Genomic DNA, 23,021 nt, shown 5'->3' with positions numbered 1-23,021 from the left:
TAATTCCGGCTCAGCAACTCTCCATATCCCTACCGATGCCACCAGGTAGTCATCAGATGAACCATTATTTCACGTACCAATAAGGAAGAAACAATACTTCCAATTCAGCCCTTATGCAATACTTTCTTATCATTTAATTCTTAAAGAAAGAGGACTTTCAGACTTAATTAGATATCAAATTTTATTATTAATATATATCATTCTTGTGCAGCCAAAGAAAACGGAAAGTATAAATAGAATAAATGGTTTAAAGTCTTTCTAAACAATCTTCAATTCCAGGTTCAAATTTCTTAATCACTTTGCAACTCAGAATTGTCAGTGTCCATGTTTTCTCTATATGACAATGTCCTCTGTGTCATTAGAATATTAATAACACACCATTAAATAGATCTGTAAAGGAAGTAAAGCTGTTGGTGCTAGGTACTTGAGCCAACATGCGTTTGTACGAAACTAGCCTACCCTCATACTCAATACCTCCTTCAAGAATGTTGCCAAGCACATCTGACTTACCACCGCATGCACTCCGTCACCCAACTACCGTTTGACTCCCTGGTGTTAAAAGACACTCTGGCACCCATTCTGTACATCTTGTTGCTGGTGCTTTAGATGCTCACATGGACATAAGCAATAGCAAACGTGTCACAACAGCTACCTGGCACTAGTTATCTTAAGATGGCCTCAACTGTAACACAAATATCAATTTCAGATATATGAAAATGTGAAAATATGCACTTCAAATGGTAAAATGTAACAACCAGCTGTATGACCTTGTCCAAGTTACTGACCTTCTAAGCCACAGTTTTCTGCTCTGTAAAATTAGGTTATTAACACCTACCACATTGTGATATTGAAAGCTTTAAATGAGACAATACGAGCAAAGCATAAACGTAGTACCTGGTACCTAGATTTGGTATAGGATAAATATTGTTGTCACTGTGGTAGGTTTTATTAATATAATGAGTGTACAGACTAGAACCGCAGAAAATTCTAAATATAAGCTAAAGATTACCAAGTTTTAAGTTGCTTTCAAGAGATCCTTAAACTGTTAACGTCTCTGATTTTGCTACTTCTTTTTTCTTTTTTTGGGGGGGGGGGGTATTTCTTAAACTCCACCACCCTTCATTGCGTTTTTCTAATGAATTTCAATTAAAAGAATATCAGTACATTTGTTAAGAGTCAAACACGATTTTATGCATTTATGTATTTTCTGGTATCCTAAAGACAATGACCCAATAAATGTTGGATAACTGAAGGAATGAAGGAATCTAGGAAGGAATAGCCCTGGATAGAGAAAACAGAAAATCTTTAAAATTTTCTAAGAAATTGATATACACTGGAAAAAAATTTTAATATTTTAAGATCAGATTGTTGTCATGACACTTTTCAAATGCAAATAATAACTATATTGTATTGAATTTATGGTCAACCAAGCGTTTACTAGCCAAGTCTTAGCAATTTTTGAGCATGAAGGAGTATCAACTCAATATATTTTTCTACTGTTACTTTTTCAGATAATGTTAACTGCATATGATGAAAAACTTACATTTTTAAAGATATCCCAAGGGGATTTTATTTTGCCTATTCAAAGTTATTATGCTAATTATTACTTAAAGTAGCTGAAATAAATATTCCTAATATGGACATGGTTAAACTTGAACAGAATAAATTCCACGCCATTTTAAAAAATAAAATATCAGATTAATTTTTAAGAACACTTTAATTTCGTGTTTATCATTTATGTAAATTTCCTTTGATGTTCAAAACCGCAAATGCTTAGTGTTTTTTCTCCTCATGGAATGACTACGTTAATATATGAATGTTGTTTAAGAAGTGAGCAGAAAACTGAAACTATAAATAAAATGAGAACATATTCATAAAACGTCCTTTACTGGCTGGCAAAATCTTGAAGATTCCTAAGTATTCCTTAATCCTTTGACAAGTTGATAGCAGATGCTAAAGTCATAAGTACTCTGCTAAATGATATTATTAAAAGTTTATTTAAAATTTCATGCCATCTGTTTTTATAAAAGCTAAAAATGTTGTTCTTGAAGTAAACAACTTGAGGACAATTCAGATTCTACCAGGGAAAACAAATGTGAAACAATCCTCAAACTAAAATGTCTGCCTAAAATCCCCAAGCAAGGTCTGTCCCATCGTTTTACCCACATTCCAAATACAAACGAAGACTGGTATTCCAAAATACAGACACCACGATGTGTCTAATTACTCAACAATCATCTACTGAACACCTGGTGTATGCCAGGCACGATTCCAGGGTCCCAGAATACGGCAACCAACAGGAAAAATGTCCCACATGTATTTCAGTTTATATTAGCAAACAGCTAAATAACAGGGAATAACATAAGATACTAGACTTTCAAGTAATGATAAATGGTATCAAGGAAAACAAATGAAGGTCAGAGAATTGGTAGTGACCTGGAGTGGGAAGGAGTGTAGTCAGAGAAGGACCCCGAAAGTGGCATTGAGCAGAGACCTGTATGATGTGAAGGAGCCAGTCATGCAAAGCGCTGAGGCAGGAGTCTTCTGAGCAGACAAAACAGTGAGAGCCAGGCTCTGATGCAGGAAGGAACGTGGAACATTTGAAGAAGGACAAAAAGACCAACATGGTTGCAACAGAAAGAGTTGAAGTAGAAGACTATAGAAAGAGTAGAAGAGTGGCAGGAAATGGGGTTAGGCAAAGGGCATATAAATTGGATATGTAGATATGGTTAGAAATTTAATTTTGTATAAGTGTGTCTGAGTGTTGTCGGCAGGTTTTGACTAGGAAAGTGATATAATATGTGTATTTACGATTTATGTATTTAAAAGATGAGTCAAGCTGTGGGAGGGGATGTAAGCCGGAACAGTGAGGCAGTTACAATAGTCCAGGGAATAGATAATGGGGCTTTCAAAATCCTAGGAAATTCTAAGTGTGAAGCTAGCAGGACTTGCTCGTGGATTTAATGTGAGATGAGAGAAAAGGGGAAAAGAGGTTTTATCCAATTTAGATGTATTTGTTTCACTTTCCCACTAGTTCATGTTCTCATGGAAGTAAAGGCTAAGACTCAATGCTGTACAAGCTCTACTAAAGATTTTCAGGTACCAAAATCAAATCTGAATTCTAACTACTGTGTCCTTTGTAAATAATCCATGCCATAATTCTGAGTGCTAATTTTTTTCTGCTACAGGATATATCCGATTATCTTTGGTAGTATAGAATAGGTTCTCAAAATTGAATTTTGTTCAGGTCACATTAATTTAGGGTTACTTTCCCAAATTTGTACAGTTAAAGTTATCATGAAATCATAGAACGCAAGACAGTGTCTCTATAAAAAAGAAAAAAAAAAAAAAGAAGAAAGAAAAATCTCTCTAAGCCTGTTTTCTCCTTCCTAATCTACCTTGGTATGAAATTGTATTAGTAGTCATTAAAATATTCTATTTCAGATGAAATATTCTATTTCAGATGTATTTCAGGTAGGTCATTAAAGCCTCAATTAAGCCTAAAAATAATATTAAAAAATGCAGTGGATGAATTTTGTGCTATAATTAAAAAGGAGACTTATAGTCCATAGTCTTTGTGGAATTTAATCAACTGCACAGCAAGAGTTTCTATCCAGATGTAAGATTCTATCCAGATGTGTTCAGGGCACTCCACGAGGCCTTTGCCAGCTCAGTGGTGATGGTTTTAGTCTTTCTCAATCGCAAGATTAAGTCAGAGATTAAACACTGCACATTATTCAACAGAAATTCTTATAGGCTCCATTTTTGGCACTGAAAGTATACATTTAATTACCATTTTGTAGAGCTGTACAAGCTCGATCATGGTCACATACTCTCCTGAGAGTTAGAACCCAAGACTAAAATGCAACCTTCCTGATTGGAACGTTTAAGAAATAATACCTATGCCTTAAATAATTCATAGGAAATCTTCTTACAAAAATAATGGCCCCTTCCTGATAATGACTAAGCTTTGAAAACTTTTTTTATCCTGCCCTTTTAAAATCAATGTGTGACAACACCAGAACTCCGAAGGAAAAGGAAGTAGGACTGTATATGAGTATGGGAAATAAGGATGCTTTTGTAAAAAAAAAAAAAAAAAAAAAAGTAGGTTTCAAGTTTAAACGTGTTTCTTTTACCCTTTTATTTTCCTCACCGATGACTGTTTTTTCCAGAACACTAAAGATGAATAATGCATGTTCTTCTTGGTACATATAGACTGTAAGGTTGGCTCAGGGTGTTGCATCATTTGGACTCACATCCCACCCAGCCTTTTGACTGAAGGAAGGATGCTATGACATCACTAGGTGCATTGAAAATGGAACTATTTCACACTCATGTTCACCCAAAGCACACCAGTGAAAACAGATCCTTTAGTGCCTTTGCTGAGGAGCTGAGCGGAACCCGCTGCTGACTGTTGGAGAGAGAAGCGCCTCTTGTTTTTATTTCTTAATGAGGTATTCCAAAATGAAGGGGTTTACATGAAGGGGTTTGCATAACTCACATAACTCTGCAAGTCCCATTTCAAAAGAAAAACAAAAACCAATGGTTTGCGGTTCTATCGAATCAAGGAATGATGTTCTGTAAATGTGCTAACAGTCCTAGATAATGCTGCTACAAGGGCGCACTCATGCTTGTGAACCCTGGGCCAGAAAGACAGCAGGTTGTTCCCAGCACTGATGAGCTATGTGCCCAAGAAAGAAGCTGCACCAGCCCTTCCTGGTGGACCCAGCCTCCTGGCTGCCTAACAAAGCTGCCTGACCCGGCTGGGGCTTGGGAGGAGCTCCTCGTGCAGACATGCTGCTCATCCCGGCCGAAAGAGAGGACGCTGTTCAGGGACAAGTTGGGGAGAGCTTGGATCTAACACTGGCTGGGGAAAACTAAGGGGGAAAAAGCCCTATTTTATTCTTTTAATACAGTTCCCAGCAGGAAGATCAGGATAGGAGGTTCCCGCCTGCTCCAGATTAAAGGAACCCGCAGTTTCCAGGTGAAGAAGGGGGGTTCCTTGTCCAGCATTCGCCGAGTCGGCAGCTTAAAGAGCAGCAAGTTATCACGGCAGGACTCAGAGTCCGAGGCTCAGGAGCTGCAGCTGTCCCAGAGCAGGGACACTGTCACTGACCTAGGTAACATAGAGGAGTGGGGTGCGCAGGGACGTGGGGGGTAGGAAGACAGGGCCCAAATCCTGAAATAGTTGAAGCCCGTTTTCTTACACATCAGGAGCTGAAGAGCAGAGCCACAGGCTAGACCACTCATTCAGTCTGAAAACCATGCCACCCTTTAGAGCAGGGCTGCTCGAACCTTAACGTGCACACGGGTCACCTGCAAGGCTTGTTAAAATGCAGATTCTAATTCAGCAGGTCTCGGGTAGGAACCGTTGACAAGTTTTCTGGTGAAGCTAATGCTGCTGGTTCAGGAACCACAGTTTGAGCAGTGAGGATATACAGTATACGTTAGGGAAAGAAAACACTTTAATGGCAGGACAGATTTTTGAAATCCAGATGTTTGCACTTCTGTTCTGATCAGGACCTTGAAAGCAAAATGTAGAAAATCCTTTGGGGGCAGCTAGCTAAAGTTCTTCTGTATGTTAAAGCGTCTATTTCACAGAAAAAAAAAAAAAAAAAAAAAAATATATATATATATATATATATATATATATATATATATATATATATATCTCAGATTATATATCACAGGGGAAAGACTGTCTAGACCTGACAGTGAGTGACCTTCAGCAAGTCAGTTAGCATCTCAGGGATTTGTTTTCTCCAACTGTGCAGTGGGAATAATTCTATGCCCCCATCGCCTACTCTGAGGGGACATTTTAAAGATAAACTAAGCGATGATTGTAAAGTATGAGCATGAGCTCTGAATACAATCAAAGGACTAGAGATGAAGTTTGTCACTGTAGGATCCAAAGAGACTTTTGAACTCCAAAATGTGCGAGTCCAATGAGCCTGACGATCATCTTACTAACAAGAAAAGAGTGAGCAAGTATGCAGATAAGACTCACCAGCTGCCTGGAATTTAGCTATCAGGTAAAAGTTAAAGCACATTTTCTTTGCCATTCAGTCCCGTGAGAAGCAAAACAGAAAGTTCCCCTTTCTAGGCAAGTTGTTTCAGAAGTCAGTCAGGATATGTGGATGAATTGTCGATCAAGTCTACTGAAATAGAAGCTGAGTGTATCTAATTAAAGAGAGTCTAAATAGGAATTGTCTCTATACCTATCCACCCTCACCTTTGAAGATAGCTAATTTATGCATTAGTTAAGATTTGGCTTATTTTTTTAAGGAGACAATAGAAAAAAAAACAAACCTGTGACTTCTTTTGTTACGGGTCTGAGGTTGTAAGAATGTCATCAATTAGTTTTGGGGGAAAAATATTTCAATTAATACTTGAATTCATTGACTTAGCCTGACCAGCTGGATCAAAATAGGCAGGCTAGCAGCATGGTTTCATCATAGAAATGACCCAGAAAAGCTTTTAGATTTGAGGGCGAAGCTTTCTTGTGTGGTCTACTATGTAGTGAATTCCTGAGAAATGTCTCCATATTTTTCCACAGAGAAGAGTTTGGACAAAAGGATTACCCATGATTGGCCACAATGGCTTACAAATTCCCTTAGTTTTTTTGAGGCACCGTCCATTTTTGAAGTAGCTGTAACAGCAAAGCCAGGTGGTACCAAGAGCAGTGGCACTAGACGTAGTCACAGCAGCAGAGGAGACAGCAGCACGCTATATGGCCACTGCAGGTTGCTTGGTGTCCCTCTGTAACTACACCTGCAAGGTCTGGGCAGTCTGGAATGGATTTGGGCACACTCAACCAATAGCTTGCTCATCTCAGCAATTCAAGGACTTGACTCTGTTTCTTCCCTGCTCCCATGTCTCAAAATGGAAGCCATCACAACAGAGATCATAAATGTCTTTGCAATTGCCTGTTCAGCTGGTGGTGAAGGGAACAGCTCCTATTAACATTCCTCCACTAAAGTCAAGGCTATGCCCTGTTAACCCACTGGGCCACGGTAGTCTGCCCTAGGATTCAAAAGCATGGACAACTCTACCATACCAACATGCTCTCCATAGAGACTGAACAATATAACCTTTCTTGGCATTTTTCTTTTGAAGAAGGGAGTCCTTGGAGTGCAAGTGAGCCCAGCATCGAGCCAGAGGGAATGAGTACTGCTGGCACAGAGGAAAATTACCACAGGAGCATGTCATGGCTTCACGTAAGTAGGAATCTCAGAGACAGACCTGAGATCAATTTCCTTTGGTATTGAGAAAGATCTATGGAGTGAGGACAAAAGAGTACACTAAAACTATCAATCTAATTTAACTTCCAAGAAAAACCATAGGAACCTCTGAATTCTCACTAGGGTTGGTATTCTATTGGACTGTGTTCCATTTTAAGTTTAACAAAAACCGAAGGTTCTTTGTTATGGCTGGCTTGTAGGTCAACGTAAGTCAGGGAAAATCCCGAGGGACCAGACCAGGCTGGCGACCAAGACAGCCTGGGTACCGCAGGCATCACCATCAGTTTGATACAGGTTACCACAGATGCTGTGAGCAAGGTTATGGTGTCAGTCTTGTGTCTGTATAGATCTAACTGTAAACCAGGACGTGGAGAATCTAAGATAATAAAGGTCACACCTCAAAGGTTTCTTCAGAGGTCATAGGCGGGGGGGGGGGGGGGGGGGCGGGGATTTCAAGAAAGCTTTGGGCATGGATTAGAGAGTTCAAGGTTTGAGCTGGCCATGAGAAAGAATGAGAAAGGTAAGGAAGCATAACATCAGATCCACAACTGGTGGGATACTTCCTGCACTGTCAGTGATCTTATATGGACTGTACCTTCTGTGATTTTAATCTGACTTCCTGGTAGAGTCAGATAAGGGCTGGCCGGTACATGACGCTCCTCAGTTTGCAGTGCTGTGCCATCACAACTGGCTGAGCCCCAGAAATGTTTGCAAGTGATCCCCAGAACCTAATTTTCAAGACTCTCTGAGGCAGCTGTTTTTAAAGTAAACTCTTTAGTGAAGTCCAATGTACATGTTGAAAAGCATAGAAAACCTATGTGTGCAGCTCAATAAATTTTCACAAAGTGACTATCTGTGTAACCACCAGCAGGTCAAGAACATGGTCCCACTCTAGAAGCTCTAAACATGCCTTCTACCAGTCACCCCCCTCCCCTAATAGTAACCACCAGCCTAACTTCTGTCACCATAGATTAGTTCTGTCTGTTTTTGAAATGCATGTAATTGGCTTTATATGTCACATACCCTGTCATTTTATGGTTTGTTTGGTTCATATAAGGGTAAATCTTGCACCTTTGTTCTTCCTCAAGATGGCTTGTTCTATTCTTGGCTATAGTCATTTCCATTTAAAATCACCTATTAATTTCTATTAAAAAGCTTTCAAAACAGCCTTATATTGAATATAAAAATCATTTAAAATTGAGGAATTGAAATATTTACTCAGTGAATCTTCTATATAAAGTGGTCTATCTCTCAATTTATGTCCTACCTCTTAAATTTCCTTCAGTAATGCTTTTAGTTTTCTGTGAAGTATTTGTGTTAGAACAGTGTTATTTCTTCTTTAAGTACAAACTTAGATCTAAACATTTTTTTGTGGGAAGGTTTTTAATTACAAATTCAACTTACATAGTATGATTTTTTATTTCTTCTGGGAGCAGTTTGGGCACTTTTTTTTCCCCTAGGAATTTGTTAATTTAATCCAAATATTTACATTTATTAGAAAGGTTTTTATAATATTTTCTTAAAGTCCTTTTAAATTCTATAGGATCTACAATGATGTAACTTTATTGTTTCTAATGTTGGTAGGTTATACCTTTTCTTTCTTTCTTTCTTTCTTTCTTTCTTTCTTTCTTTCTTTTTCTTTCTCTCTCTCTGTCTCTTTCCTACCCCCAGCCCTTTTTTCAGTCTTGCCAGAAGTATGTCAGTTTTATTAACCAGAAAATCAGCTTTTGGTTTTGTCATTTGGGGAATGTCTGAGTTGTGTTTCACTAATTCCTCCTATTTACTATTTCCTTCTACTTTCTTTCAGGTTAACGTGTTTTCATCCCTTAGCTTCTTAATATAGATACTTAGATAATTGATCTCCAACCACTTCACTAAATAGTCATTTAAAACTATAAATGTTCCTTAGGAACAGCTTTAGCTCTATCATGCAAGATTCAATGTATCATATGCTCATTATCATTCAGTTAAAATATTTTTAATTTTTATTTGAATCATGCACACTTGAAGTCCATGACTGATAACTCCAATATGTGAATGTACTGTCTTCTCTTGGTCTGTTCCTTAATATGCCTAGTGATTTCATTGACTGCCAGTTTGCCAGTTATGGTGGGTGAAAAATTATAGAAGCACAGTGATAGATACATGCCATTATAGATCTGTCAAAACCCACAGAATGTACAACACCAAGAGTGAATCTTAATGTAAACTAAGCACTTTGGATGATAGTGATGTGTCAGTGTAGATCATTGATTATATTAAACATTCAGCCTGGTGGAAGATGTTGATCATGAAGTCCACTCTGCATGTGTAGAGGCAGCAGGTATTAGGGAACTCTCTGTACATTCTGCTAAATTTATTGCTGTGGACCTAAAACTGCTTTAAAATAAAGTTTATTAATTTAAAAAAGCTATAGAATTATAGAGGTTCCAGATGATGCTATCTCCCTCCAGAGAGGATTCACCCTATACTTTGACAGGCAGCAAAGATCACCTGAGTGCAATCAAGGACTAAGTGGACTTGACTTGTAGTAGTGCTCTCCCCCTTACCCCACTCTCCAACACATACCTCCTAGTATCAAGTATTCCAGTGTGAGTCTGGTGTGTGTCCTATAACTAACTCCGGGCTTGATGGGTCAGAAACTCCAACTTTGCTTCCCTATTACAGTGACACTGCTAAAATCTCCATACTGCTTGTCAGCTGGTTCCTGCTTGGCTTCTTAGCTATTCAATCAACAAATGCCTAGAAGGAAAATAGTCACCCAGCACCAAGTCTACCTTCTCTACAGGATCTTGTCCACTCAATTCTTCTTCCTTTTGGCAATTCTGAACTCCAGTTTTTATCTCCCAGCTCTTGTGAAATTGCCTAAAGCTTTGCCTGGCTTCTTGGCCACTTATGCCTGAAGGAAAATGTGGCATGTGCCCATATTGTGCTCACCTCAGTAAATGCCCTTTCCACATCTTGCCTTCCAGGTCCTGACTGCCTCACTGTATTAAATGCAATCCCAGGCATTCAAATATATATATTCAAATATATGTATTAATATGTGTGTGTGTGTGTGTGTGTGTGTGTGTTAAACAACACACATTTATTAGCTTATAGTTTCTATGGGCCAGGAATCCTGGCACAGTTTAGCTGGGTCCTCTGCTTCATGCTCTCTCACAAGATTGCAATCAAAGTATTGGCCAAGAGTGGGGTCTTATCTGAAGGCTTCACTGGGAAAGAGTTTGTTTCCAAGCCCACACGATTGTTGGTGGAATTTCAGTTACTAAAGGACTGTTTGATTGAAGGCCGCAGTTCCCACCTGGCTGTTGGCCAAAGACCAGCCTCATTCCTTGCCATATGAACCTTTCCAACATGGCAACTTGCTTTGTCAAAGCCAGTAAAGGAGAGTCTGGTAACAAGAGACAAGTCACTATTTTACACAATCTAATTACAGAAGTAACATCTGATCCTCTTTGCTACATTCTGTTGGTTAGAAGCAAGTCACTAGGCCAGCCCATACTCCACAGGAGGAGGTTTCACAAAGGCACTAATGCCAGAAGGTGGGATCCTTGGGGACTACCTTAGAAATATATCTATCAAAAAGACATCCCTGAGCATAATTTTCAAACTACAGATTTCTAGGTCACCTCCTAGAAATTCTATACTGAATCAGAATCTCCTAAGCAAAAGTCCATTTGTGTGTTTGTTTATTTGGTTTTTATTGTTGTTGCTTGAATTTCTTGGTATTTCTCTTTAACAGCCAGATTTGAGAATAACAAGGGAAACCTTACAATTCTTATATGTGCCCTGCTTTGTACCAGTATAAACAGGAATATCAGGAATGTTAAGTGAATCTCGAGAGAAATCTGGATATTCTGTTCAGGCAACACCTATTTTTTTTTTTAACTTTGAGGGATGTGAGATATTGTTATCTGAGTTTGAGTAAGCAGGGCCGCTCGTTCCTGAGGAAATGTGTGGCAGCCCTACCTGGTAGGTTTGATTGGCCTTGTCCATATGGACTTTTAATGTTCTCCAACCCATATGGCACATGGTCTCTCACAGGTTAGGTGTTGGGGTGGGAACTGGTTTTATGAAGGATAGAAGCATTCGGAAGATTACTCTATGCATATTTGACTAGCCTTGTGCACGTAGGAATGCTATTGCCTTTTTAGAAAGGCAACTTAAGAAGTTACAAACTCAGAGGCCTTCGTTCCTTATCTTAAAATAACCATGTCCTTTAAAACAACTGAGTTCTTTTCTGGAACCCTACTTGGGAAGTCCAGGTGATGTGAGGATTTAAGCCAGATCAAGGCGCAAGAGCTAGAATAGCCCAAAAGTGAAAGAAAAATTAATTTATAGAGAGAAGAAATGAAGCTCTATAGTCAGGTTCAGGCTCAGTTGAAGGTTATAGGCCAAGGTGGAAGATGCAGAAGTGTTTTCAATTCCACATTGGCAGGCTGGAGTTAAAGACATCCCACAGCTGTCAAAGGCCAGCCAAATCCTTTGGCACAAAATTTCTCACAAGTTTATACCCTTTAATCTGGCTCCGTCCACAACATAAGAGCTGAAAAACTAGTGTGTTTCAAGTTTAGAATCTTGATTTGAAAATATTTGGAAATCATATACTCCACAATAATTGGTTTTTCAATATCACTTAACCTTTTATTGTTTTGAAAAGATCTTTCTATCAAGTGTGAATGGAGAAATCAAAGAAGCCAAGTGCATAAAGGCTTGTAACTCTTTGCTTTCTCGTGGGAGTTGGTAAATGACTGTGGTTTCAACCCCGATTTCCTGGTTGAGTCTGAGTGATGTCTGTGTTCCAGGTCATGATCTTGCTGTGCAATCAGCAAAGCTTCATCTGCACCCATGTTGACTACTGCCACCCTCACTGCTACCTGCACCACAGCCGCTCCTGTGCCCGGCTGGTCAGGGCCATCAAACTGCTCTATGGAGACACTGTGGACTCCCTCCGGGAGAGTAACAACATCAGCAATGTGGCTCTCCGGGGCAAGAGACAGAAAGAGGTGAGTGAATGGTCACCTGAGAATATGCCTATTGTAGGGAAAATGATGTCCTGCAATCTTTTCTCTGGAAATACAAATGTCAGACCACGGCAGTTGTATAAACCAGGTTACAGACCTGTGTGATTTTCAGCAAAGACAGAAGATGAGCGAGAAAAGACAAGTGCTTAGTGTTCATGTCTATGAGCCAACATGGAATCTTTTCCCAGGTTTTGTTTTACTTCTGTGAACAAATATGAACTTGTATGAGTGGTGGTGATGGGTACATTATGGTGATAGAATAATGACCCCCAAGGATGTCTGCATTCTAGTTTCTAGAACCTATGAATAAGTTACCTTATGTGGCAAAACAATTTTGCCAATGTGAATAAACTAGGAATCTTTTAATGGGGGAAATTATCCTGAATACCCAGGTGGATTCATTGTCATCATCATAAGGGTCTTTATAAGTGAAAAAAGGAGATAAGAGAGTCAGAGTCAGAAAAGGAGGTGTGACAACAGAAGCAGAGGTCAGAGTGATGCAGGTCCATGAGCCACAGAACGGGGCAGCCTCTAGAAGCCAGAAAAGACAAAGAAATGGATGATTCCCTAGAGCCTCCAGAAAGAACACAGCCCTGCCAATCCATTTTAGATCTGACCTCGAGAACCGTAAGATAATAAATATTTATTGTTTTATGCCATGAAGTTTGTAGTGATTCGTTGCAGCAGTTAACAGGAAACTGATACAGTTATGTATTAAGAAATAAGTAATAAATGGTCCAACTATTTACAGATAAATAATTGAGTAATCTAGGTCAAATCAGACTACAGGAAATTCCTTTAAGAAACTATTGCAATGTTTTCTAAACATTGAGCTGCACTTTCCTGACAAGTACACTGAGCAGCTGAGCTGGCAGAAGATGAAAACAGTGATCAGGGCTGCCGTGCCCCTGCCGGGAAGGCCCCGAGTCACCCACCTGCCCCTGAACAGGCGTGATGGCCAAGATGCCTGACTGAGTGCCTCTGGCTGCCCCAGCAGCTGCTCCTCACAAGTGGTTTTACAAAGAGGTTTTGGTATAATACCTATTCATTTCAGTGAGCATTCATTGTGCACCTGCTATTGGCACAATATGAGACCAGATATTCTGGAAGAAATAAAAAATAAATAAGTAGGAGCACAGGATCTTTCTGCTAAGGAGTTTGCAAACCAGATTTGGTGGAGTGGGGGATGGTAATAAAATATAAATCAAACAACTAGAGAATATGAGCAATAACAAAAAATTCACAGTTGGGTCATGCATGTAGCACTTTGTAATGCAAAGGAATTTTTGCAAAGGAATTTTTTAAATTATTTTACACTTCACTGAAGAAATTTGGGGTAATACAAAAGATCCTAGAGAAAAAAAAATCTGTATTTCATACATCTTATAAGTGTGCTATTTGCCTTCGGGGATGTGATATTCCAGTATTTTTTTTCAAAACATATATGTGAGGCTATAATGCAGGTATATATCATTGATAGAGTGCTTTTTGATTCTTACAAACCTTGTGCAGGAGATGCTGTTCTCCCTATTTTACAGATGAAAAAGTTGAGGCTCAGAAGGATGGGATTGTCTCAGCTCACATCTATAATATATTCAGCTACACTTTAATTTAGAAATATGGAATATCAGAAATATGGAATATCAGAAAAAGCTCTGGAGCTTTTTTTACTAGACTCTATTGTATTTCATGGTATTCAAACTACACATACTCTGAGGGAAGATCATGGGGGGACTAGATCAATGTGGGTAACTACATAAACTGTTAATGATGTTATAAAAAGAAAAATATACACCTATACATATATTTGTATCTGTATGTATGTACATAGTTATGTATATGTATTTTTATTTAGGTTAAGTTCTCCTTCATATAAAAACTCCCCTAGTTTTAGGAGAAAACCATGTATGTTGGACATTGCAAAAATATACTAACGTAAATCAATGTTCACAGTTCATCATACACACTTTGAGATTTCTTACTGCTCCAACTATACCTTCACCTGTAATACATATGTGGCCAAACTCAAACATCCTTCAAGATCCAATTCAAATTCCACCACCTCCTTGAAATCATTTATGATCTTCCTAGAGTTAACCACAGGGCATACGATGGTGGATAATTAATGTTATTTTCATTCCCTCCTTTCTTTAAGTTACAATGGCATTTTACTTGTGCTTTTCTCATTTTTCATTCAATTATTCATTCATTAATTCATCCATCCATCCATCCATCCATCCAAGTGTACCTTCAAATTTTTAAAGAACCTATGAACATGCTGGGTCCATTTTATGTGCTGCGTGTAATAATGGGCAAAAGCAATATGGCCCCTGTCTTCATATGATACACACAGTCTAGTTGGAAAGACAAACATTAATCAAATAAACATCTCAAATTGCTATAAAGCTGCAACAGCAGTAAGTGCAAGGAAAAAGAAACACACTGTGCTGAGACAGCTTATTAACAAGACTTTGAACTTGTTAAGGGAAATAAGAGTAACGAGTGAGCTTTGACTGAAGGATGCATGAATATTAACTGAATATGGAATTTTCCAACCTGAGAGAAGAGGAGTACAAAGGACCGTGGCTAGAACACAGGGGACTTTCGTGCATGCAGCACAGGCAGATCAGACAACATGGGGCCACTCAGGCTCTGGGAAGGACTTTAGTCTTTATTCCATGAGTAGCATCAGGCTCTGAGAATTATAAGATCACTCTTCCTGGGGCACCTGTGTGGCTCAGTCAGTTAAGCGTCTGACTCTTGGTTTTGGCTCAGGTCATGATCTCATGGTTCATGGGTTCAAGCCCTGTGTTGGGCTCAGCACTGACCGTGTGGAGCCTGCTTGGGATCCTCTCCCTCCCTCTCTCTCTGCCCACCCCTCTCACTCTGTCTCTCTCAAAATAAATTTTAAAAAATTAAAAAAACAAAAAGATCACTCTGCCTACAAAATGGGGCTCTTTATATCCCCATTTCTCCTCTGCCACTTAATTAGAAAGTTCTGGAAAATTGGCAGTCTTACACACTTTGTATCCCATGTGGTATGTACTAGAGTTCTTCTCCTACAGCACAGAGACAACAAATACTAAATGGCCGAGTGGGCTCTCTAGTTCATGAGTGCCCTTTACCTCAGGCCCGACAAGGATGCTGGCCTGAAGCAGAAGAGTCTTACCAACCTTAGATGATGCTCACATTTTGGGAAAGAGGAAGAGAATGTAAAGCAGGAGTTAGGTGTCCTCTAATCTTAACATACTTAAATTAGTAATGCAGGTGAAGAGCTGAAAAAAAATATATTGAGTCTGCTGTGATAAACATTTTATTTTCAAAATGCCAGCCTCCTGTGCAAGCTCTTTTTTGTTCCCTCCTGATGTTTCCATTTCCTGTGCTGAATCTGTCACGTTATTGAACAATGCCCACATTTCTAGGGTCAAAATGAAAACAGAGTAGGCAGTAAATCAAGAATAAAAGCAGTGATTCTGATTAAAATTGAACCTTATGAGCAATTGATATTTCATTCCTGTTTCCTTTTAAATTGGTTTTTATGGCAGAATATATTTGTGGCAGCTAGTACATTTTGTAACGCATGTAACTCTGATCAATCTGCTAATCTACATTTCAATGCTCAGAGAGTCACTGTACATCCTGCTAGTCTATTTTAGTGCACTTCCAAGCTTAGGAGGTTTTTATAAACCATATATATATATATATATATATATATATATATATATATATATATATATATTACCTTCACCAAAGAATTCTTTGACTTTCCTACATATATCTTTCTTGTCCAATGCCATGTTTTGGACAGAGTAAATGTTGAGTTAGTGCTTGCCGATGAAAAAAAAGGAGTAGATAAAACAAAAATTTTCTTTTCCTTTCAGACGGAAAGGAAAGGGATGTAAAAAGTGATACATGCCCAAAAAAGAAAGGGCGCAGCATCAGTAAATTCTGCAAAGCCAATGAAAGTGGCAAGAGGCCAACTGATTTCCTGCAGGACTAATGTTTTTCCAAAGCTGTGGAAGAGACTATTGTTGAGACCAAGAGCAGACCCTGGGTCTTGACTTCATCTTCCAGAATGTCTTCCCATTCATACTCACGTGTCAAAGATGTGTGAGGCACAAAGGTCTTGGTTATCTTTAGGGAAATAATTGGACTTCTCTCGTCATGAAACATGTTTCTGGGAAGATCTCTTTCCCAGACATCTTGGTAGACTGGCTCCAATTTACTTTGGTTTTAAATACCCCATCATTTCCATAGCAAATCATCATTCATGGCATTTGTGCTTACTATGATTTTTCATTTGTTTCCTTGCTTGCTATCTGTCCCTCCCAGTGAGATATACTCTCCGTGAAGGCAAGCACCAAGGGAGTTTTGTTCCTCAGCATATCCCCAAAAGTTAGCTCAATTCCTGGCTTATGGCTAACTCTTAATAAGCAGTCTTGAATTATTAAATGAATAAGTACATTTTTTACTTAAAGTAATTAAGTATTATGCCTCTCTGGTCAATAATCTTTTATTGGAAGAATCTCCCTGAAACTTGTTCAAAAAATTAGAGTTTCTCCAAGGGACACAGCAGAATCTCATGAAACCAGGGACAGACCAGGAAATAGCTGAGCCTCAGAGGAATGAGAAAGCTGTGGTCCCTATCAGAATGGATATAGTGTCTCATCTCTGCTTTTTTCTGTATCTCCACCCGCTCACCCATCTCTGTCCCCTGACCTGCTCCTCATGTTTATTCATCTTGTGTATAACCTGAAAATCTCCAGGTTGCATTATCATTTCTCAGCCCCAGCAACCATCGCCACATGAATCAGACTCTGTGCCCCTTAATTCCCTAGGACAGGAATTTGGTGGGCTCAACTCCTCCTCTTTGTGATCCAAACATCCCAAGGGATAAATCTCTGGCCAGTCAAATAATTGGTTTTGCATTGAAACTTTAACCAATAATGGTCAGAATGAGGAGAGAAGTCCCAGAGTCAAATATGGTGAATATATATCCCAAGACACACAGAGAGAAGAAAATGGCAGTGGTCCAAGATCTATGCCATGCCACAGCAAGCATGCCCCAGGATCCCTGACATCTCATGGGGCTGTCTAGCTGCCTCCCATTGACCATATCTCCCTTGGGTAAATTGAGTCAACAATGAGTGCCATCCTCTATTAGTGATACATTCTGTCCTTTGGTCTTGGATTACAGTCTCGGGTTTCTTTACAGGTCCCAGTTGGATGTGTAATTCGAACGAGCATATGCAACTCACAGTCCAGTGAAATTTCTTACTCTTCCATGAAACACCAACAACCAATAGATGCCTTCAGAACTAGTCTCCTGCTCCATCTAGCTCCTAGCTCTCTTCTAACCAAGTTTTACATCAAGTTACTAAATCTAAAAAGCCACTGATGATAGCCTTGTCGGTCTGAGTTAGGGGTCACATCAGTAGAGAGAGTTGGGTACATACCAAGTGCTTATCACACAAGTACCCATCTTCGATACCTACATTTCAAACCTCAACAAGTCATGTGGGAAGAGTGCCTAGCCCATCACCCTAGTCTGAAAGCCCTTCTAATTCCCTTCCCTTTCCTCTAAAACAAGCATCCTAACTATGATGAGGCACCAGAATACACCATACTTCCTAGGGAAGCATGCCAGAATATTAAACGTTTGAGATCTGAGAAGCATGACATATACCTTCTGTCCCTAGTTAATAGGATTAAACAGAATCCTACATTTACCAGAGTGTCAGAGGCAAACATGAATGTTCACCCTTTTTATTCTAAGCTGGTATCTGCCTGATTAAAAAACATATAATTTAATCAAGAAGTAAATTCAAAAGTAACCCTGAAAAAGACAAAATGTCCAGCCAGAGGAGAAAGGGGTGAACTATTAATAAACTTTGAAAATCATATTTTAAAATAATTGTAATGACCTAGGGAAATATTCATTATAAGATCCTGATAAAATGAAATGTTTAAACTTGTATGTCACATACATAACATCCTCACCACTGTGTTAAGAGGCACAGAGTAGAAAAAAGCTGAAAGGAACAAAATAATGGGCATCATTGGATTAGGGATCATAGACATATTCTTTCCTTCTTCCAAGTTTTTCTGTGTTTTCCAGATGTTCTACAATTTACATATATAGTTTTGTAAATAGAAAGAATAAAAGAGAGATGTCACTTTTAAAATACCTTGAATTTTTAAAACAGGAAGTCAAATAAACCCCTATATTTATATGGTAAGTTACTGCCATATGATTTTAGAACAGCTTCTAAATTATAAAACAAGCATGTATATTACTGTATATTGTTTTTACATTTACAGGAAAAAACGTAATGCCGGATTTATCTCCTCAAATGAGATGTGTTCCCAAGTATGTGCCCCCGTGTTTTTATATTTAGAAAACAGAGCAAGAGCTCTGGTTCATTTGTTTCGAAGTAGATTCATTCTAAAAGTTCATTCCTTACTAGTCACACACCAGATGCATTGTCTAAGGTGTTTTTGTCAGAGCTTTGAAAGACTTTCTTGGAATATGCAGGTACTTTTAGATATGTCTTTTCTTTCAAATATCTCCATCTCTAACACTGTGCAGTTCTGCTCAAAAATTCTTGAGGAGCTCAGTTTTTTCCCCCAGCATGGAGGGGGAAAGTGTTTCATTGACATGGCTGTGGAAAAACAAATGAGCGTTTGTTCCGTGTAGAAGGATGGATCCCCTCTTTGCACAGCCCAGGGTGCAAAATGAGGAGTGATCAAGACTCAGTATAAATAAGCAAGAGCCTGTCACCATTAGGAACGATCATTCTCCCAGCTGCTCTGTCCACTCCATCCCTCGGCATTCAGAGAGTCAGAGAACTGCCTCCTCCGTGTTTATGCAGATGAGTCCATTTTATTTGGTACCCTGGTTGAGGAGACAATTTGAAAGAAGAGTTGCTGCCTCCCATAGGCGAGTGTGGTTTTTGCTTTTGTTTTTCAAATGAGTTTGGATTTTTAAGGAAATCATTTTACCTTACAGCTCAGGCCTAGATAATAAATGCTGTGGACTTATACTTCCTTGATGAGTCTATTTCTTACTTCCCAACACTCCTTTATGAAATACGTTCTTTCTTCCATGACCAAATGGCCACCTTGTAACATCCAACCCCGTAAAAGAGCTATTAAGTTTTAACTGACTTTTTTTTTTTTTTAAGATTTGTGGTTTTAAACATCTTTCTGGGATACAATGGGTCCTGAGATGGAAGTCAACAGATCCTTGTCTTGTTTTAATTCCGCTAATGGCCAGCTTTGTAACTTGGTCAAGTTATTCCGCTTCTCTGGGCCTCTGTGGCAAAAGAGGAGCTCGTAGCTAACTATCTCTGAGCTCTCTTTCATACCAAAATGAGCTGTTTTCATCAATTTCAGAAAGTGTGGGCCTCCAAAAAGGCCTAAACTGCCCCCCCCCTAGAAGAAGATAGTTGTGGGGTGCCTGGGTGGCTCAGTTGGTTGAGCATCTGACTTTGGCTCAGGTCATGATCTCACAGGTTGTGAGTTCAAGCCCCACATCAAGCTCACTGCTGTCAGCCTGTCAGTGCAGAGCCTGCTTCAGATCCTCTGTCCCTCTCTCTCTGCCCCTCCCCCGCTTATACTCTGCTCTCTCAAAAAATAAATAAAAGTATTTTAAAAATATAAATAAGAAAAAAAGAAGAAGATGGTTGTTTGGAGACTGGGGGAAAACAGCACTGTTGGCCTTGAGAGGATGTGACACTCTTTGTCACTGATCTCCTGTTCTTTGCAGTGCTCAGAGAAGTCATGCCTGAGGACACCTTCTCTGAAGAAGAGAGTTTCTGATGCCAACCTGGAAGGGAAAAAGGACTCTGGAATGCTGAAATACATCAGACTGCAGGTATTGACATCTGGATCATAAATATTCATGGTGCAGTCATGGGGGAGGAGGGCGCCAAATATCCTTTTTACTAATGCTTGAGACCGACAGGGCCAGTTGGCACAGTGTTAGCATAGAGAACCCTTTAATTGGTGGGTCTCTATTGCAGGAAATTGCAGGAAAAAAAAATCCCTTCTCATTAGCCAGCGAGCTTCCACAGAGCCCCAGCTTGGGGAGCGTGGCTGGAACATATCTCCTCTCACTCACTCCACTCCATGGAGCTAATCCCCCACCAGCGTGTGGTAGCCATGCTCACAGCTCTGAGGATGTGATTTTCTGGGTTCAAATCCCGCATCTGCCGCTCTGGCTCTGGGACCTTGGGCAAGTTGTTCAATGTCTCTTGGTCTTATTTGCCTTATCCATAATAGGGGGATTATAACACTAGACCCGTCTCAAGGGATTATTGCCTGGATTAAAAGAGGTAGTACACTTAACTACTTACCCAGTGCTTGACACATTGTTATATTGTTATTACAGCCTAAACCCTAAACTCTAAATTATTACGTGTATTCCCAAGTCAGGCAGCCGGGGGGGGGGGGGGGGGGGCGGGTGGCAGGGGAGGGAAGAAAAACAACTTGTGTTTCTGGAAAGTATTTAAAACGGTTAAAGACCTAGACTGTCCAGAACCTACATTTATCACCTAAAGTATCTGAAATAATGGATTCAATATGTTTTGTGTGGCCTAATCTAGGGCATTAACTACGGTACACAATGTTTTAAAGGGAAAATGTCATCCACATTTACTGGCTTAGAAAACTGACTTTCTGAATGGAACTCCTTTGTAAATTAGAGGCTGCTCACTGTCTTCAGTGGACCTCAAGTCCTAAGAGAAAGGAAAATAGGACGCTTTGAAAGCCCATCAGGACTTTTAACACAAAGATGTACTGGCTTTTCTCATAGAGCTCATCCTACAGCTTATTTCTTAGGTAGCTGCAGAATAGTTTTTGCGGTGAAAGCATTTTAAAAGTAGCGTGTCGTTTTGTAATTATAATCAACTAATGAGGTATAAAGCTTATTATACACCATGCCAATAAGTATGCTCCCATTTTAGGAAGCATTTTACAGTCATTTAAGGAAAGCAGAGAAGGGACGCGGCACGTAGGTTCCAAGAGGAGTGCAGCAATCAGTGTCTTCGAAGATTTTAAGACGTGACTTCCATCTCTTCCCAGGTGATGAGCCTGTCTCCTGCCCCTTTATCTCTGCTAATCAAGGCAGCACCGATTCTGACAGAGGAGATGTACGGAGACATCCAGCCAGCTGCCTGGGAGCTTCTGCTCAGCATGGATGAGCACATGGCAGGGGCGGCAGGTAAAGACAGAGCACCCGGGACCCTGCTTGCCACTCATCCTGGGTGTTTAACTGAGACGCACATCCACTCCCTTTCATTCCAAGGTCAGACCCAGAGCAATTGCTAGAACTCGAGACAGAGCTGTGCACTACAGGGAGGGAGGCTGAGGTGCCACCCACCCTTTACGTTTACCCCGTAGACTGCACAAGAGCAGTGTGGCCTTACCAAATTACAAAGAGTGATTTTCCCCAGAACCTGCATTTCCGCCGTGCTTCACAAAAAGAGAAACTTCTTTTTGTGTGTTGTGATCTCCCAGATTTACCGTGAGCCGTCATCATTAACTTCACTAAATCGATACAAGTAATATTTTGTGTCCAAATGACAATATCGAAACAGATTTGTTGAAATGTAGGTGACATAGCCAAAGACACACAGCTAGTAAAAAGGACATGCAAAATGTGGGTTTTTCATGTTTTTTCCACTTTTTGTACATATTCTTTTAGTTTTATACAGTTGTTTTAATTCCATAATGTACATGGTAAAATCTCAAATAATACATAGGTGTATGAAGCTAAAAGTATCTCTTCCTCATGACTCTCAGTCTCTTCCCCAGAAGTGACAATTTTTAATTCTTTCAGGACTCCTGCTAGGGTACACTATCTGTATATAGATATAGATATATATATATACCTAAGTACCAATGTATATGTTATGTTTTCTCTTTCACACAAATAAGACATATCATAAAGACTTTTGAACTTTCCATTTTTCTTTTATATCTAAAAGATTTTTTTAAGAATTTATTTGAAGAAAAATCTATTCAAATCAGGCAGCACCAAACTGGGAGTGCTTTACCAACAGGAGCTCAGGGAGCTTTTTATAGAAAAAGGTGGGCCACCTGAGTGGCTCGATCTGTTGAGCATCCAACTTCAGCTCAGGTCATGATCTCACAGTTCATAGGTTCAAGCCCCATATCGAGCTATGTGCTGACAGCTCAGAGCCTAGAGCCTGCTTCAGAATCTTTGTCTCCTAATCTGTCTGCCCCTCCCCTGCTCACACTCTGTCCTCTCTCTCTCTCTCTCTCTCAAAAATAAACATTAAAAAAATTTTTTAAAGAAAAAGGACAGAAGCAAAGTAAGGCAATTATTGACTGGCTATAGCTAAAAGCCTAGTTGGCTTTTATGGCTTTTAGCTTTATGATTTGTAACCTTAAGGCATTTACAGGCTTAGATTCTTGCTGGCTTACATAGGTCACTGCAGGATTAGTGCCACATCATTCTAATGGCCTCCTTGTTTAATGAACAAATTTCCCCTTGTGGTCATCCTCTCATATATAAGAGATCCAAAAATTTGGTATTAGTGCTACCCTCAGTCAGATCAGAGTTAAGTTGCTCTTATTTCATTGTGAAACTCATAGGTTATGATGTCAGATCCATAAAACAGTCGTTTTTACTATTTCCCTCTTTGTTCATCTTCTTTCTGCTCTTCTGAGCAAGTGAGACCATGTAATATATGGTTGATGCTGTGACCGTGCATTTAAGAACACTGAG

At 39.5% G+C, this 23,021-nt stretch overlaps 1 protein-coding gene across 12 annotated transcripts in view; it reads left to right on the top strand.

The window, feature by feature from the left end:
* UNC80 (unc-80 subunit of NALCN channel complex) overlaps nucleotides 1-23,021 on the top strand; it is a 230,940-nt gene that overhangs the window by 114,751 nt on the left and 93,168 nt on the right. For 9 of the 12 annotated variants that reach the window (XM_078450930.2, XM_078450929.2, XM_078450927.2 and 6 more), the window contains exons 27-31: nucleotides 4,917-5,120; nucleotides 7,117-7,217; nucleotides 12,050-12,250; nucleotides 20,037-20,144; nucleotides 21,353-21,491. In XM_078450930.2, the coding sequence (XP_078307056.1) occupies nucleotides 4,917-5,120; nucleotides 7,117-7,217; nucleotides 12,050-12,250; nucleotides 20,037-20,144; nucleotides 21,353-21,491 (753 nt within the window). The remainder of the gene's footprint in view (nucleotides 1-4,916; nucleotides 5,121-7,116; nucleotides 7,218-12,049; nucleotides 12,251-20,036; nucleotides 20,145-21,352; nucleotides 21,492-23,021) is intronic. The other 3 variants (XM_078450931.2, XM_078450933.2, XM_078450932.2) reach the window with 1 other exon arrangement.

This window comes from Panthera onca, chromosome C1, assembly GCF_046562875.1.
Source record: "Panthera onca isolate mPanOnc1 chromosome C1, mPanOnc1 haplotype 2, whole genome shotgun sequence".
In the NCBI taxonomy this organism is placed as follows: domain Eukaryota; kingdom Metazoa; phylum Chordata; class Mammalia; order Carnivora; family Felidae; genus Panthera; species Panthera onca.
This window is presented reverse-complemented; position numbering and strand designations above follow the sequence as displayed.